Source organism: Pelodiscus sinensis, chromosome 9 (assembly GCF_052426305.1).
Source record: "Pelodiscus sinensis isolate ZL-2025 chromosome 9, ASM5242630v1, whole genome shotgun sequence".
Classification (NCBI taxonomy): Eukaryota; Metazoa; Chordata; order Testudines; family Trionychidae; genus Pelodiscus; species Pelodiscus sinensis.
The window spans coordinates 13197548-13215669 of NC_143060.1; the positions used below are offsets into that span (position 1 = coordinate 13197548).

General features: G+C 43.7%; 1 protein-coding gene across 3 annotated transcripts; it reads right to left on the bottom strand.

Moving 5' to 3' along the window:
• Positions 1-321: 321 nt before the first annotated feature.
• On the bottom strand, positions 322-16280 carry YIPF1 (Yip1 domain family member 1). Of its 3 annotated transcripts, none has more exons than XM_075936019.2 (10): positions 16154-16280; positions 14370-14473; positions 9927-10087; positions 7427-7507; positions 7193-7280; positions 6945-7061; positions 5352-5518; positions 4466-4648; positions 3209-3300; positions 322-562 (listed from the first exon to the last, which is right to left on the bottom strand). In XM_075936019.2, the coding sequence occupies exons 2-9, from the start codon at positions 14398-14400 to the stop codon at positions 3214-3216; spliced, it is 915 nt and encodes a 304-aa protein (XP_075792134.1). In that variant the 5' UTR covers positions 14401-14473; positions 16154-16280; the 3' UTR covers positions 322-562; positions 3209-3213. The 3 variants fall into 3 exon arrangements, with proteins under 3 accessions (XP_075792134.1, XP_075792133.1, XP_075792135.1); XM_075936018.2 differs by having other exon boundaries at positions 322-607; XM_075936020.2 differs by lacking the exon at positions 322-562 and adding an exon at positions 620-2803.
• Positions 16281-18122: the final 1842 nt, after the last annotated feature.

Sequence of the window (18122 nt, forward strand, 5' to 3'; positions counted from 1 at the left end):
CAACAACCTGCGCTGGGGACCACAGTGCCACGCTGGGAGCAGAAGAAAAAACAAAAAACACGCCCTACGTCCCCAGCAGGCTTCCATTGGGAACCAAGCAGCCCGAGGAAAACAGGTGCCAGTACATGCGGGGGAATTCCCATTTCCTTTCTCTGGGCTGGGAAAATAGGTGACGGTATGCCGTTCCGGGCAGTACCGTCACAAAAAGAGCACTGCATGTATCCCAACAGACTGACAGAAGTGAAACTGTACAAGCTTTTTAGGAGGAAAAAGGAAAAAAAAAAACCGAGCATTAACAAACATCACTCACCTCTGAAAGAATTAAAATTCAAAAGCACCCTCTGGAGCATTTTATTCTGAGACATACACTGCAATGAGTGCAAGGTATGCAGAAATTAAGAACAGAAAGAAAAAACCCCTGTATAAGAAATAAGATCAGCAGTAATACACATTTAACTAGTGTTCTGATGAGCATGTAGTTGTCCATAAGTCATGTAACTGCATAGGCTGTTCCTTCTTTTTTCCATTTTTGAAATATCCATTTTCTTCAGTGAAAAAATATCTAAAATAAAATTATTGTACAGATGGGGAATACAGGCATTTAAATCTGAAAAACAGAAGTAGCACCTATCAATATGAAAATGCTTAACAGGTAAAAGATTAAAGAGTATATGTGCATCTGCATCTAAAAAGAGTTCTACTGTATCATTCTATTCATCACTTAGGAGAAAACTGCCTTTTGGAGGAATGTAAAAATCTTCAGTTTATTCATTATCCATAATCGTGGTAAGGTAGGTTGTGCCTGCAGCCAGTTAATCTCAGCAAAGGCCAATGAGAAAAGTCTAAGAACAAGTGGTGATCCAATAAGTAATAATAATACTGTACTTATTTGCTTCACACCCACCTATCTGCACTTGGTCTTTAACATTTCCTGGACCAGCTCCCATGCCTTCTACCCATATTCTGAATCCAAATGTAGTTTTGCTTGCTAGTATCCCTGGCTATCAAGAAACAAGAATTCACACCATCCCACATGTGGAATTCAGTCCATATTGCTCTCTTAGATACTGAGAGAAATATGTTCAAAGAGCATCCAGAATATCTAGACCTTCTATACAGGAGCTGATGCTTTGAAAACTATCATGTAAAAGTTAGAGAACTGTCTAAATCTATCTTCTGACTTGAATGTTAATGAAACACAGGGATGATTTATTAACCCTATATATATAAATAAAGATTTTGGTGTGTACAGTATGTATTTACTTTTAGTTACCTCTGTCTCCTCAGCAAATACAGTTTTAAGTGGTGGAAAAAGTCTTACCAAAGACATATTTATTACATCGATTTATTTTGTAATATTTTGGTAGTATTCATTTACTGAGGGTAAACATCACAAAAAGGTAAAAGAACTCTTCCTTGGATGCTTTTAATAGCCATAATACACATTAAGAAGGAAAATTATTGAATGCTGAGTTGCACACTTAGATTTCTAACAAGATACATAGACTCTTTCCAACTTACTTGTAGTAACTCAAGTTCAGCAAATATGGCTCCAGACATTTGTGTTCCTAATACTGGCAAGATTTGTGTTCCTAATACTGGCAAGATTTCTTGAAAAGGTGACTGAAAAAATCAATTCTTACTACGACTGTTGATCAATTGCAGTTAACTCACATGATGAATTTTTTGAGTTAATCACGATTAATCACAGTTTTAATCACACTGTTAAATTTCAATTGGTATTCTATTTATGTAATATTGTGAATGTTTTTCTACATTTTCAAATATATTGATTTCAATTACAACACCGAATATTAAGTGTTCAGCATTCTCTTTATATTATGATGAATATTTGCACTGTAAAAATGATAAATAGAAATAGTATTTCAATTCACCTCATTAAAGTACCATAACTCAATCTCTTTATTGTAAAAGTGCAAATTACATATGTAGAATTTTTGATACATAACTACCCTCAAAAACAATGCAAAATTATAGAGCCTACAAGTCCACTCAGTCCTACTTCTTGTTCAGCCAATTGCTAAGACAAACAAGTTTGTTTATGTTTACGGGAGATAATGCTGCTGGCTTCTTATTTACAACATCACTTGAAAGCGAAAACAAAACTTTAACATGAATTTTTGTAGCCAGCATTGCAAGCTATATACGTGTCAGATATGCTAAACATTTGTATTCCTTTTCATGCTTCAGCCACCATTCGAGATGACATGCTTCCACGCTGATGCTTGTTTAATTTTTTTTTTTTAATTACATTTGACTGAACTCCTTGGGGAACAATAGTATGTCTCTGGCTCTGTTTTACCTGCATTCTGCCATATATTTCATGTTACAGCTGTCTTGGATGATGACCCAGCACGTTTGGTTTAAAAATACTTTCACTGCCAATTTGACTAAACACAAGGAAGATGCCAAAGTTTAAGAATCTGAAGTGCCTTCCAAAATCTGAAAGGCAGGAGGCCTGGAGAATGCTTTCATAAGTCTTAAAAGAGCAACACACTGATGTGGAAACAGAACCCAAACCACCAAAAAAGAAAAGTCAACCTTCTGCTGGTGGCATATGATTCAGATGATGAAAGTGAACATATGTTGGTCCACACTACTTTAGACAGTTATCCAGCCGAAGTCACCATCAGCATGTACGCATGTCCTCTGGAAAGGTGGCTGAGACATGAAGGGACATGAAAATCTTTAGCACATCTGGTATATAAATATCTTGTGCCATGCAAACACATGTTCTCACTTTCAGGTGACATTGTAAACAAGATGTGGGCAGCATTATTACCTGCAAACATAAACGTGTTTGAGTGACTGGTTGAACAAAAATAGTACAGTGGACTTGTAAGTTCTCAAGTTTCACATTGTTTTGCTTTTGAGTGCAGTTATGTAACAAAAAATAAATCTATATTTGTAAGTTCAACTTTCATCATAAAGAGATTGCACTACAGTACGTGTATGGAGGTGAACTGAAAAATACTATTTTTTATTTTTACAGTACAAACATTTGTAATAAAATATGAAGTGAGCACTGTACTCTGTTCTGTATTTTAATCAAAATCAATGTCTGAAAATACATTTAGTTACATATTTTTCATTTTTTGTATTCTATTGTTAACTCTGATTAATCATGCAATTAATCAAGATTAATTTTAATTAAAATTTGTAATCTCTTGACAGCTGTAATTCTTACCTTATTTACTGAGTCTTTGTTGTTATTGTTCCATTTTGAGCAGCTACAGTAGGTGTAAGAACATCAAGGTCAGGAGCATCAAAAAAGTATGCCTACATTATTAGACGGGAGTAAGAATGAGTTAGAAACAAGGCCACTTCTCTCCATGCCTTGACATGTTCCTTTTCACAAGTTATAATTATTGAGGATACAGTTTTAGCATTTAGGCAAATTTTTGCTCTTTGAAAAGTCACAAAGTTGTTAATTCAAAGGGTTTCTGTAGATGACGCTTAATAAAAAGGTACAGAATCACACTTAAAAACTAGGATTAAGATATTCTTTAGAATGGAACAAGTTGTATGTCAATTTATTAAATTATTACTTTACAGTTGGAGAAGAAAACAAAAATACCCACAATACAGAGACCCTGCTGAACTTCCACTGGATACTGCTGGTGAAATCCTGGCCCCTCTGAAGTCGATGGCAGAACTCCTATTGACTTCATCGGAGCCAGGATTATGAACTCCATGCAGTATAATTTGCATTGGCCTTCCAAAATAAATAGAGAACAACGGGTTTAACAGACTTTCTTGGGTTCAAACCTGTAGTGCAAAGAATGTAGCTATTAAACATGAGACTTGGATGATGCCTCTCTAGCTTTTGTATAAAAGTGGGCTAAGAGAGCCCAAAAAATAGATTATGTTCTCTACATTACACTTTGCACTAGATTTTCCTCTTCTTCTACTGGAGCTAGTTTATAGCAGATTTGTATCTTACCCATAATCAGAACTCACAAAGAATGTTCAAAATAGTATACACTGAACATACATTCATCTTTTTTAAATGAATCTTTAGCTTACCTGGATAAGATGTTAATTGCATATGATATAGGTTAATGATTTAAAATGTTGCTGTCATAAATGCAAGGTATACTTAAGACTGCTATCTAGGAACAATTTATGCTTGCTTTTATATATATATATATATATATATTTATATATATATATATATATATATATAAACCGTCATTGCTACTTTTTATTGTAGGAACTCTAGGAGAGAGGGCTACATAAATCTTTGTGCTGTGTTTGAATATTCATGCCTATCATATGTATTGAGATTTCTTCAAGACAGTTTCCTTATATTTATCTTTTGCAATTATCAAGAGATCTGCTTAAACAAAAAGCTCTACAAACCCCCTTAATGTTAATACAATGCTGCTACTGTACAGGATTGATTTAAAGAAAAAAAAAGATATTTAAAAAAACATTAACATACCAAACAACCAATAGCAAGCAGGGCATGAAGAAACACAACGGTCACCACAGTAGCCAGTGCAATCCTACGGTTATCATCTCTAACAGCAGGCCAAAATGTCATTACTAAAACAGAGCCCGAAAGGCAGAGAGCGAACATTAGCAAGATCCAGCGTACAATTTTTTGTGGAATAATCCACAAAATCTGTTTTAAAAAAGAGAGAGAGAAAAGGCCTTATTAAATATCAAGATACATGTATTTAATTCACTGTTTCTGGCACTGCTGCTCTATATATCACATCCTTTCCTCAGGACTCTTAGCACACACTATTCACGCTTCATTTGGCACCAAAACATAAAACGGTTTCTATCACCTGAGCTAAGAGGAGACTCTCCATTAGCTGCATCAACAACACGGTTTACTAGCTGGAACCAAAGAAATAATTGTACTAAATAAAGCTTACAACGAGAGCACTTTTAAAAGAGTTTCCCTGGTTTGAAAGAATTTACCAGTCCCTGAGATATTCTCTAAAATGAAGAATTCTACTTTAAGTGGTAAAATCTGTTGAACTAGTGACATTTTTTCAGGAGACCAACTGTCCTGTAGTCTGCATCCACTAGAGAAAAAAAAAATCACCCAGATGAGCAGGTTTAATATTCCAACTAACAGAAATAAACGGTATAAATATGCAATAAAGTCTGTCATATAGTTTAACAAGTTAGGGTACTCATGGCTCTTTAGTTAAGAGGACATACATATGAATGTCATGTACTTTCCAGTTAACCTTTTCATTTGGAAGGTAAAAACAAATACCAGCCAATGCAACCATGCAGGTTTCTCAATCAGACAACCATATTTAATAAAAACTCTTTAGAAGTTTCATAATACATCTGTAGGCCATACTTACTGCTGTTGGAATATAAATGAAGAGTGAGTAGCCGTAGACGCACACTATCTCAAGAAACGAGTAGGAGACTATGTTCATAACTTTGCTATTTCTCCACATAAGGAATCCCCAGAGAGCCAGAGGAACCAGCCAAGCATAAGCGTAGATGGCTGTTGCAGCTATGGACACTGTAAAGAGACGGGAAAGAGGTTTAGTATTACTAAACCCCCATCTCTAATTTAATCTTTTTCTTAAAACTGAAGAGCTAACGTAACAAAAAAATAGTAGGGACAACCACAGTTACTTTATGGAATAATGGCAACTTTTGCATTTATGTCCTTTTTAAGCCTACCACTAATACTTAAGATTATAGGAAGAAAGTTATTTTTCTGCTTTCAGTGGTTTTTACTTTGATTATATAAAAATGAAATCAATTTCAGTATTTTCTGTGGGTACTCAATCTGTCATTTGCATGGGGAAGAATGGAAAGAAAAACTCACTTAAAATACAAAAACTTGACTAAGGACCACAAAACTGGTAGGGGGAACTCAAAAGATTAGTTTCTGATACTACTTTTAACTAATTTATTATAAATTAACAGTGCTCCTTTAAATAGGTCATACATTTCCAATAAATATTCCTTCATGGATATTGCATTCTCTTCCATAATATAAATTAGAGCCAAGGGGAAGGCAATTACTTTCCCACTCTTTAGATTCAATAGAGCAATAAATGCTAATTAAGCTTCCTTTACTGGTTTTGTATCCCATCATGAAGTAGGAACTTCAAATCCTTAGGTAAGCGGACTAAGTGATTATCACTGTATGATCTGCTGAAATTCTGTGTAACTGCTTATATGAATATGGTCTCCCGAGAGATATCTATATACAGTAAAACTCCATTGGCCCGGCATCCAATGCTCCAGCACTCCTGATGGCCCGGCACCATGAGGAACCCGAAAGTGCTGGGGCAGCCGGACAATTGGAGCTGCTCTGCGCCCGGTTTCCCTGATTCAGCTGCTGCTGAAACTGACCAACAGCTGAATAGGGGAAGCTGGGGGCAGAGCAGCTGGTGTGCTGCCGGGTTGGTCCTGTAGCGTTGCCCCTAGGGGCTGCGGGACCAACCCGGCAGCACCCCAGCTGCTCTGTCCCAGGCATCCCCAAGAGCAGCTGGGGTGCTGCTAGGTTCGTCCCGCAGCCGCTAGGGGCAGCACCCCAGTTGCTCTGCTGCAGGTGTCCCCAATTCAGCCGCTGCTGAAACTGACCAGCAGCGGCTGAATCGGGGACGCCTGGGGCAGAGCCGGACTATCAGAAGGGGGGGCCATGAGGGGTCTGGGATGGCATCCCCCACACCCCACCCTAGACCCCTCATAGCCCCCCCTTCTGATAGTCTGGCATATTTGATAATCCGGCATCCCCTGGGTCCTAACGGTGCTGGATTATCGGAAGTTTACTGTACCTGCAACTTGAATGGATTATTTTTGCATCTCCCGAAGTGGAAAGAGACAGTTATCAAAACATTATGATAAAGCAAAGCTTGGACTTTTACATACAGTTTTATTGGTTAAAAAAGTTATGAGACAAGGAAAAAGGAAAATGAGAACTACTTACACACCTTTTCTGAACTCAGGCACATACTGGTATGAAGATTTACCCAGATGGATGAAGAAATTCGAAAGATTACCACTAATAGCAATGGCAAAGACTAATGTTGCACATATCCAAAAGGGACCTTAAATGGAAACAAATCAATTTAAACAAGATCTATCTATTACACCTCCACCCATGTATTAATTTTGAACAAGAGAACAAACTTCAAGAATTTAGCTATTAAAAAATATTAATGTTACAATTGGTACACACCATAAAGATCTGGATTACTGCGGATATATAGTCTTACAAAGTTTCTCCCTGGTATTGGGAAAACTGAGCCTTTTATTCTGTCTAGGACCTAGGAAAAATATAAATGTTATTGAAAACAAAATGCACTATGAAATAATTATAAATCTATAAATATTAGTCCACCATTAAAACTATTAAATCAGTATAATTCCCTTTGTATGAAGTAAGATATTAATATTAAAAACTAATACAAACCTGGTATGTATCCACATCAAAGAAAGTCTGGTAGTATTCAAATGTCCAGAAGGGGGCACTTTTCTTCTGTCCTGCAAGTAACTTTAAGATTGGAAAGATAATTCAATAGCAATTATTACAATCAACCAATTTACTTTAAAGCCTAGTAATATTTACATAATCGTTAGAATAGCTGGAAGTAAAAGAATTATTTCATGCTTTCTCTGGTGTTTGTTAATGGCAGAAGATATTTTCCATTGGGGATGCATATTCTAGATACGAAAATTTATTATGATTCCTACTACCTTTTTTGGTCAGGAGGTTTACAAATAACATAACTTCCATTAATTCATTAGTGTCTTGTTCAACTAGCTTTACAAGTGTTAATACCGCCACTCACTCCCAATACTGTATTGCTATCAACTCACTTGAAGTCAACATCTCAGCTTCTTATAATACAGTGGCTTTCAACCTTTCCAGACTACTGTACCTCCTTCAGGAGTTTGATTTCCCTTGCATACCTTCACGTTTTACCTCATTAAAAAAAAAAGCGCTACCCACTTACAAAATCAGAAATAAAAAGAAAAGCATCACTGCACAGTATTAAGGAAAAATTGCTTACTTTCTCTTTTTACCATGTAATTATAAGATACATTTATATTCAAAATGCTATTATATTTATTTTTCAGTGTATAGTATAAACAACACATTGTATGAAATTTTATTTTGTACTGATTTGCTAGTGTTCGTATGAAGCCTGTTGTAATACTAGGCAAATATATAGATAAGCTGATGTACCCAATGTGTACCCCTATTATAAATAGGTTTAAATGGGAATTAAAATATGCACTTCCATCAGTACTGGCAGGGCCAGCATGGAAGTTTCCTCCTATCACATTATTGGATGCTAAGGATCACTGTCGCCCCATGTGGGGTAGGGGGGAGAGTTTGCTCCAAAAGTCTGTACAAAGGGGGGGTCATGTGAGACATTGAATGAAAGCTTTTGTTCTACTGATTCTGTATGTGCTACTCATGTACCTGTATAATATCTGTATGTGGAGTTATAAATACATACTCTGTGCTGATGCTGGAAAATGCTCTGTCTGAGGCAGAGCTATGTGCCAGGAATGTTCGTTCAATGGCCATGCTAATTAGTGGGGCTTCATGGACAATAGATCTCTAAGTGCCAGAGACACACCTGAACGAATGTGTCTGGCTACCTGCAAACCAGCCAGGGCATAATGGCTGCAAACATGTGAAACAAGGATAGATCCCTGACCAAGTGACCTGCTACAGCTTGGAAGAGACCACGAATGGATATATAAGTGCAATGTGGCATCCTCCAGGTGGTCTTCAGTTTAGCTCTTGATCCCAGATGCAGCCTTGCAGGGAACAATGAACCAGAAAGAACCGTGGACCCATCCTGACATAGGATGTACACCAGAGACTTTTAAGATAGTCGTTTATAACATCTCTGCTAAGAGCCTGCATCGAGAACTGGGTGATTCGATCCATGTAATGTATTATCCTTTAACAATCTTACTCTCATGCTTTTCTCTCTTTTAATAATAAACTTTTAGATTTTATATTCTAAAGCCGTGGTCCCCAACCCGGTGCCCGCGGGCGCCATGGCGCCCGCCGGGCTCTTTACATGCGCCCGCGGCGCAATCTGGGCTGGCAGGTGCCAGCCCCGGGCGCATGGCCGGTCCCGGTCCCGGGGGCGCCGCGCGTGCCCTTGCCGGCTCCGGCTCCGGCCTTGGCCCCGCCCCCGGGGGCACCGCGCGTGCCCTTGCTGGCTCCGGCGCCGGCCTTGGCCCCGCCCCCGGGGGCACCACGCGTGCCCTTGCTGGCCCCGGCCTGGGCCCCGTGGTGCTTACGGGGGGGGGGGGGGGGGGGGGGGGCGCGCCAGCCCCGGGCACGCGGCGCTTGCTGGGGGGCGCCGGCCCCGGGCGCGTGGCTATGGGGGGGGGCCCCAGCCCCAGCCCCAGCCCCGGCCCCGTGGCTACGGGGGGGGCCTCGGCCCTGGGCGCGTGGCTATGGGGGGGGCCGCTGGCGCCCGCCAACCTGAAAAGGTTGGGGACCACTGTTCTAAAGGATTGGCTCAATGTGATCTTGTGGATAAGTTCCAGAGTGTAAATTGACCTGGGAACTGTGTCTGGTTTCTTGAGACTGGAAGAACCCATTCGGGGTAGGTGAGATTGGGTTCTAAAACCCCTCACCTGTGTGTTAGGCCTGGGGCTGATTGGGGCATAGGAAGAGCTGGGGTGTGGGAGGGATTTTGCTCATGGCTGGTCAGATTGGCAGCTGAAGCACTCAGTGTGACTGGTTTGTGGCCTATTTAGGAAGGTCTCCAGTCTGGGGCTCTAAGGAGCCCCGAGTTTGAGCGATTCGCCCTGAGCGGATGCCCTCAGACGTGCCCAGACCCATCCCATCCCATCACACCTTCTTACTGATAAAAGTGTTGTAATGGATATTTAGATACATCATGTTGATGGAGGCATTATAAATGTGCAATTGTTACCTCAGTTTTGTCTGAGTCTGTTCCCAATAACTCATCATCCTCCTCTCTCCCAGAGTCTTGCAGAAGGCCATACTGATTCTTGGCATTTTCACTAGCCTCATCAATACTTATTGTAGTGGCATCTGGTTTTCCTGCCAGCAAATTAGCTGCATCATCAAATTCTGAAAATAAACACATTGCAACTGATGATTTTCAGGTTTAAAAAAATAATAGTTGGCATTCATTACTCAAAAAGCTTCTTTTTAAGACGGATACATCATCAATCGCTACAGAGTTTTGTCAACACAAGTTACGCCAACAATCCAAAACTGCTATAATTACATCACATGTGCATGTTCACACAGTACTCATTTTGTTAGTGGAGCACATTTCCATTTGCTGTTCTGGCATTAAGAAAGCATTGTTCTGTGAGCAGCTCTTTCATTGTGCTACTTGCCACCTTCTACAGGTAGGACGTGGGTAGAGCTAGAGTGCATCACAATGCATTGTGGGTGTGGGCTCAACATCTCATGATGCAGTTTTTTCTATCCCATCATTCCATGGACATCTGTTTGCATTTTATGCCAATTTTTCTCCAGCTCCTGCAATGCTATTAGGGAATTCATCATCTGCATTTGATCCTCCATCACTCATCTGCTTCTGGGCCATTAAAATTTGCTCATGGCTCTTCTTCCTGTCCTGCTTATCTTACAATTTTCATTTGCAGTCTCTCTCCATGCTCTGTGTTCTTGTTTTTCAGTGACTGAGGATTGGAGTCCCCTCTCAAAACATGTCATCCTTGCTCCTCCCTGTAGCTTCCTTATCTGGTGGAGGTGCTCCGTGGGAGTATATGCGGTACCCCTGAAGACCACGTCTGCAGAAGCACAAGAAAATCAGCCGGAACAGGATTTTTAGTGAACCCACCCCATCAAATCATGATAGTAAAATATGAATGTTTCACACATCTCTGCAAACATCTGCCTGGGAGGAAGGGGGAAGGGTGCTGAAGATGGGGGAAAAGGGTCTAGGTGTGTTTTTAAGAGGAATGCTGCAAATTAATAGGGACAAAATTGTAAATTCTGCCACCATTTTCTACATGCAGGGTCATAGGAGAGAGATATCAGCATCAGAGGGCAAGCAAGGATGCATCTCCTGCATGCATGAGGCTTCAGACCAGGTCCCTATGCTGTCTGCCAGTGTACCACTTTGGTCCCTGCACAAAAGATTCCTGATTGGTGAAGGAAAGTTTCCTACAATGGGAGAAGGATTAAAGCAGCTCTGCCAAGGAACTTTCAGCAGAGAATCAACAAGTACCTCTAAGAAAGTTTCCCTGAGAGCTCTCTGGAGGATTCTTATAAAAACTTGGTGTGCATTAGCACTGTGTTTTGCCCACTGCATAGTTGCACTGGGGAAAGTGAACTACGCACAGACACAGCTAGTTGTGTACATTTCTATTCCTTTCCCCACTTCTAGCATATAACAAAACAAAGGATAGCTGTAACCAGGCCTGCCAATGGAGAGGAGGAGGAGGAACAGGACAAAATTGCCCTGGGGCTCAGTGATTCTAAGGGACTTGGGGTTCTCGCCACTGCTGCTGATACAGTAGCAGCATTGGCAGCTGGAGCCCCAAACCCCTTTGATTCGTGGGGCTCTGGGGGGTTGGGGGGAGATGGGTGGCACCGTGGTCTGGGCAGTGCTGAGGACTGGCTGCCCCAGCCCTACCTCTTCCACCTGAGGCCCAGGGGCGGCCCGTGCCTATAGGCAAACTAGGCAGCCGCCTAGGGCGCCAAGTTGCATGGGATGCCAAATTCCAAACCATGCCCCTTCAATTTCCCACGCCTTCCCTGCAGCCAGGAGGGGGGTAAGTCCTGGGAGAGGCAGCATGCGGGAGGGATTTCCCCCGTGCTGCAGAGGGCAGGCCCCAGGGAAGGAGAAACGCGGGGGTGAGGTCGGAGGAATGCAGGGGTTTCCCCTTCCCCACGGGGGGGTGTCACCCCGAGAAAGGCGCATGCCAGCTTCTTTCTGGGTGAGTGGGATCTTGGAAGGAGGCGGGTGCAGGGGAATCTCTCCCCCAACTGACACCCTGATCCCTCTTCCCAGCCCCTGAACTCCATCCCCAGGCCCCCAGCCCCTCGGCCCCCAGCCCCCGAACTGCATCCCCAGCCACCGAACTCCAACCCCAGCCCCTCGGTCACCAGACACAGAACTCCATCCCCAGCCCCCCTCTCCCCAGCACAGAACCAAAACCTTCAGTCAATATCTGCCCTTGGGGTTGGGGGGGGGGGGGCGGGCGGGCGCCGATTGCATGGTTCACCTAGGGTGCCAGTTGCTGGCAGCTAGTCTAGGACCGCCCCTGCTGAAGCCCCATCCCTTTTGGGGGTGCAGAGCCAGGCCCCTCCCACACCTTGCCCTGGTGTCCACAGTAGCTGTCAATCCCACTGGCTGTACCTCATAACTGAGTAGCATCACTTCAAAAATGATCACTTACCACAATTCCCCTCTCCTGCATCATGTGTGCCAGCGACATAGTGCTGGCACTGGCTCGAACCCTCCTGAGTCAAAAAGAGGTCCTGGCTCACCATGGTACAGGAGGACCCTGTCACTTGTCCCATCTTGTACTCCTACTCAAATTCCTCAACCACCACTTTGTCCTTAGGGTTAAGTCCACAGTCTAGTCTTCAGCTCCCCAAGCGCAAAGTATGCACAGGGCTCTTGGTAGTGCAGTAGGGCTGCCACTGGGGATGGAGCTCAGGTCATCATAGAAGCATCAGGTCTTTGGTGCAGCATCTAAACAATGGCTTGACTCTCTGCTGATATTCCTGCCTCAGCTCCTTTATCTTTGCATGACACAAATCCATGTCCTATTCGTAGCCTTTATCCAATATACCACGGGAATGAAACCATAGCAAAATTCCTATGGCTGGAGCAGAGCTGGCACTACACAGGCTCCTCTCCCAATGGACCAACAACTCTGATGTGATGTGGGAGAGTATTTGCTGCATGGAGACGCTATGGTCAGCTAGGAACATGCAAAGTGAGCTGTCCATGCCAGTAAACAGGCGGTGGGATTTCAAAAGTTCCAAAAGCTTTAAAAGGGGAGGGATTGATGCTTGTGTGCCTGGAGGCAGGGCAAGAGAGTTCATACTGCTGACAACACCAGTAAGGATGGGCACTGAGAGACACCCCCTAGAAGCCATTAACAGTAACATAACCAGGGACGGGCTATGCTGACACTTTGTCAATGTAACATTGCTGAAGAAGCTCTACATCTCTCGTTGAGGTGATTGTTAGCAAAGCCAGCGGGTATTCCAGTGGGTGGAAGGAGCACTGTAGCATGTACACCTATGCGGTTTTGTCATTAAAAGATGACTGTTGTCAACAAAACTCTGTAGTGTAGACAAGGCCTTAGAGTCCATGTTACTAGTGCAGTGTGAATTGCTTCCTAAAGCCTGAACTGGCTTAATTAAGCTGAGTGTTCTTTCAGTTAATGGAGCGCTGTACCTCCTCTCCATCTAGTCTGCCTTCTATATGCTAACTAAATATCACAGTCTTAGATCCCTATTCTTCAGTCAGATTCACTGGACAGACCTTTATATCCACAAGCAGTCAAATGGAGCTGTGCACTGCTGCACGCACCCACCCATGCAGAACAGATTTATGATTAGACAGCCTTAGCCCTTAAAGTTACGGTCTGACGGATTGAGGATATCTAATTCAGAAATAATTTTACTTTTAAAAACAAGTTGGACACCATGCCCATTTCAGTGTCTGATCCTATGAGAAAATGTTCCCACCTCTGCACCCACAGGGCCAATTCTGCTCAGCCTCAGCTTCAAATATGCAGTATAACCAGTGCTTTCAGTCAAGTTAAAGATCACATTTAGTCACTTAAGTGCTTTAAATGCACATATATAAATATGCAAGACGGGGATGTTACATTTAGTTTAATCAAGTAGTCGATGGAAATTCCATCAACTAGTCAATAAGCGGGGGAGCTGCAGTGGGTTTAGCTCCCAGACCATAACCCCACTGTGCTTCTGCTTTTTAAATGTATTGAGAGCCAACAGGCTCTTAATACATTTAAGCAGCAGATGTGCAGCATCTGGGACTGGGCAGGAGCCAGGAATCAGCTTTTAAACTGGCTCCTCCCAGCACCGGCTCCTGCTCCCCACCCCTGGCTGCTTCTAATAGAGGTAGCAAGGGGTGGGAGAAGCAACTTGTCGAGACACTAGTTGACTATCTGATAAGCTCATGCTTATCAGATAGTCGACTAGTTGCTTACATCCCTAATGCAAGACTGAAACAGTTAAAGACATTATTTGTGTAAGCTTGCGTTACTGAAACTCACATTCCCAGGGAACCAAAGCAAAGGATACAACCACTTAAAAAGGCTCAATTACGGTCATTTATTTTCTTTAACATGAACATTTTGTCCCAATTAATAAGTGTAATTTGACAATTTACCTTGAAATTTTAAATCATCCACAGTCGCCATTCATTCACTAGGTTCTAGAATGAGTATTCAGAACTTTGAAATATCTTGAACAGCAGATCAAAAGTTAAAACATCTAAAATGAAAAAAAAAATCAGAAAATATTTTAAAAATGCAGTTTCTCTCTCAATACATCATTATACACAAGCATATGAGATGTACAACTACAGTTCTGATGTTTGTGGTAATTAAGATCTCATATCACAGAGTAAAGGCTCATCCATAACATTCTATCCTAATACCACTTTGGCTAGTTAAATTTTTCTTTTCCTTTTATTGTAATTAATATTAATATAATAGCCTTTATTTCTCATCCTAGCCTACTCTACAATGATCCTACACAGTTAAGTCAGTTTTACTTCATTAAAAAGTGTACCATGTGCACTTTTTCTGGAGTGAAACTCCATGTGCATGATAGGCACCAGTGTTCCCTGTAAGATGCCCATTGGGGTAGCTACCCAGGGGAGATTCAGGTGTCAACCAGCTGATTAGCAGAGTGCCCACAACCGCCAGCATGTGTTTCTACTGGTGGTGCACATCTGCACATGCCTTGGTGTACATAATAGGGATGTGAAAGTGTAATTGTGTACAGGGTTAACCGATGAGTCTTGGCTCATCAGTTGACCCTCACAGTTACATGCAGACTCCCAATACGGGCAGGCAGCTGGCTTAAAAGTTGGGTCATCATCCGCACCGGCACTCAGGGAGCTGCCTGCCCTCACTCTTCACCCATGCTGATGCCTCTGTATCAGACAGCAGCACATGTGAGCAGGGGGCAGGCAGAAGCAGCCTCCCTCACCCTGCACGTAACCGCTGAAATGTTCAGCAGTTACATGTTTACTTAAGCGGCGAGGAATCCTGTGGCACCTTATAGACTAACTGAAGTGTAGGAGCATAAGCTTTCATGGGCAAAGACCCACTTTATCAGATACATGTGTTTACTTAAACGTAATTAAACCTTCCTAGTACGTAAAAAAATAATAATCCACACATGGGTGCAAAAAAATAATGGAACAATGGTGGGCACTTATACATCAGCTACCACACAGGAGTTTTACAGGGGGAAATTTGTTTCTGGAGTATTTAAGAAGATCATTAAGCAGAACATATAGAAACCATTCAACAGGTTGCGGGGGACACTAATGGGGCCGTTTCTATCCTTTCTAAGGAGTCCCTGCATTTTCAGACTTGCCCAAAGCCACGAGCAGCAGCAGCCAGCACTGCCCAGACTGACAGGCAATGCCCTGTTTGGAACGTGTCAGATTCTATTGTTCATTCCCTTGATTTTTTTTTGGGGGGGGGGGCGGTTTGTCAAGGATCTGAGGTGAAAGGGAGCGGGTGCGACTTGGTGCGCAGCAGCGGCGGGAGCTGCACCCAAAGCCGGCAGGGAGCTATTTGAAGAGCTGGCAGGGACCCGGCTTGCAATAGGCCAGCACCTGTGAGAAACGGTAAGTTACTTTCAAGGATCCCTGAACATCTCTGGGGGCGGGGGGAGGGAGGCACAGGGCTGGGGGGTCCCTCCTAGGGCTGGGGGGCAGGGGGGGTCCGTCCTAGGGCTGGGGGGTGGGGAGGGCGAGGGGGGGTCCCTCCTAGGGCTGGGGGGCAGGGAGGGTCCCTCCTAGGGAGCGGGGGGGTTCCTCCCGGGGGGGTCCCTCCCTCCTCCCCCCGCGCGCGCTTGGGTGGCTAGAGAAGGTCTGGAAAAGGCACGAGCTCCCCCCCAGCACACAGCAGCGGGGGCCCAGCCCAGGGCTCTCACCTGGCGGGACGGGGCTGCCGGTGGGGGAGGGGCAGCTGCGCGTTGAGGAAGGAGCCGAGGCCAACAGGACAGAATTGTGTTGCCGGAAGCAACCCAAAAAAAAAAAAAAAACGCCGCTCCATTCGCCCCGCCCTCCTTAAAGAGACAGGAGCCTTGTCGGCAAAGCCAGCCAATCAGAAACTCAGGTACTCTCTCCTTCCCCTCCCCCCCCATAGGTAGAGCCATATTGGCGACGCCAGCCAATCAGACGCTCAACTGCTCTCTCTCTCTCTCTCTCTCTCTCTCTCGCGCGCGCGCGCGCTCTCTCTTAAAGAGGCAACGCATGGGGACCAGCAGGAGCAGGTTCATCCCATGTACAACCCGGCTCAGATAGCAGTATGCCGGCTTGCACCATTCCTCCCCCCCCCCCCCCGGGAAAAGGCGTGCTTGTATCGTGCATATACACAAGCAACGTCTGACAATGTGCTGGGCAGCTGTGTGTCACACACACACACACACACACACACACGCCAACCAAATCTTTATATACACGTAAAAATCCCACTCAGACATTCTGCAGATGCTTCTGCGCACCTCAGAGAACAACTATTTTAACAATTTTTATAGATTACAAAAAAAATTGGGAGTATTTCTTGTATCGTTCTGCTTGCAAACAAATAAAAGGAAGTTCTTCGCACAGCACACAGTCAACCTGTGGAACTCCTTGCCTGAGGAGGTTCATGGAATCATAGAACCATAGAGCTGGAAGAGACCTCAGAAGGCCATCAAGTCCAGCCCCCTGGTCTAGGCAGGACCAATCCCAGTTAAATCAACCCAGCCAGGGCCTTGTGAAGCCGAGACTTAAACACCTCTAGGGATGGAGATTCCACTACTTCCCTAGGTAATCCATTCCAGTGCTTCACTACCCTCCTAGTGAAATAGTTTTTCCTAATATCCAACCTGGAGCTCTCCCACCACAACTTGAGACCATTGCTCCTTGTTCTGCCATCTGTCACTACTGAGAACAGCCTTTCTCCATTCTCTTTGGAACCTCCCTTCAGGAAGTTGAAGGCTGCTATCAAATCCCCCCTCACTCTTCGCTTTTGCAGAGTAAACAGACCCAACTCCCTCAGCCTCTCCTCATAGGTCATATGCTCCAGCCCCCTAATCATTTTGGTTGCCCTCCACTGGACCCTCTCCAATGTGTCCACATCCTTTTTGTACTGGGGGGCCCAGAACTGGACAGAATACTCCAGATGTGGCCTCATCAGAGCCGAATAAAGGGGAATAATGACATCTCTGGATCTGCTGGCAATGCTCCTCCTAATGCAACCTAATATTCCATTAGCCTTCTTGGCTACAAGGGCACACTGTTGACTCATATCCAGCTTCTCATTCACTGTAACCCCCAGGTTGTGAAGGCTAGGATTATACCAGAGTTTGATGTCCCTGTGTCTCCTCAGGTTTGTCCCATGGTGGTTGCATTTCACGGTCTTTTCTGGCTCTGGCTGTCATGTTCTAACAGTGCGGGCACTTATGCGCTGCATGAGTCTCTCCCAGGTGTTTAACTCAGGAGAAATGGCCATCAGAAATGGGCACTGAGTCTCCACATGAATCGCATCTTTTAAAGCTGGGAGAACCTAGCACGTTAAAGAAAAAAAGCTGCGGCGGAGGCACTTCTCTCTCTTTTTTTTTTAAACTAATGTTGAAAACTACCATTAACTGACTAACCTATGAGGAAAAGTCTAACTATAGAAATGTTGTTTTTCCTGTCAGGAAGAAGAGCACTGCTCTGACTCTGTCTTCAGTGAGGATGGTAGAAAAGCAACTGACAGGGCTCACACCACGTGCAGACTTGACAAACGGCAGGGACTCTGGGTGTGCAGGTGCAGCGTGAGGGGCACTGCTCACCAAAAATCTCCAATCAGCTGCATTAGGATGCACCGAGACCTGAGTGGAGTACCCACAGGGACACTACTCAATGAAGAAT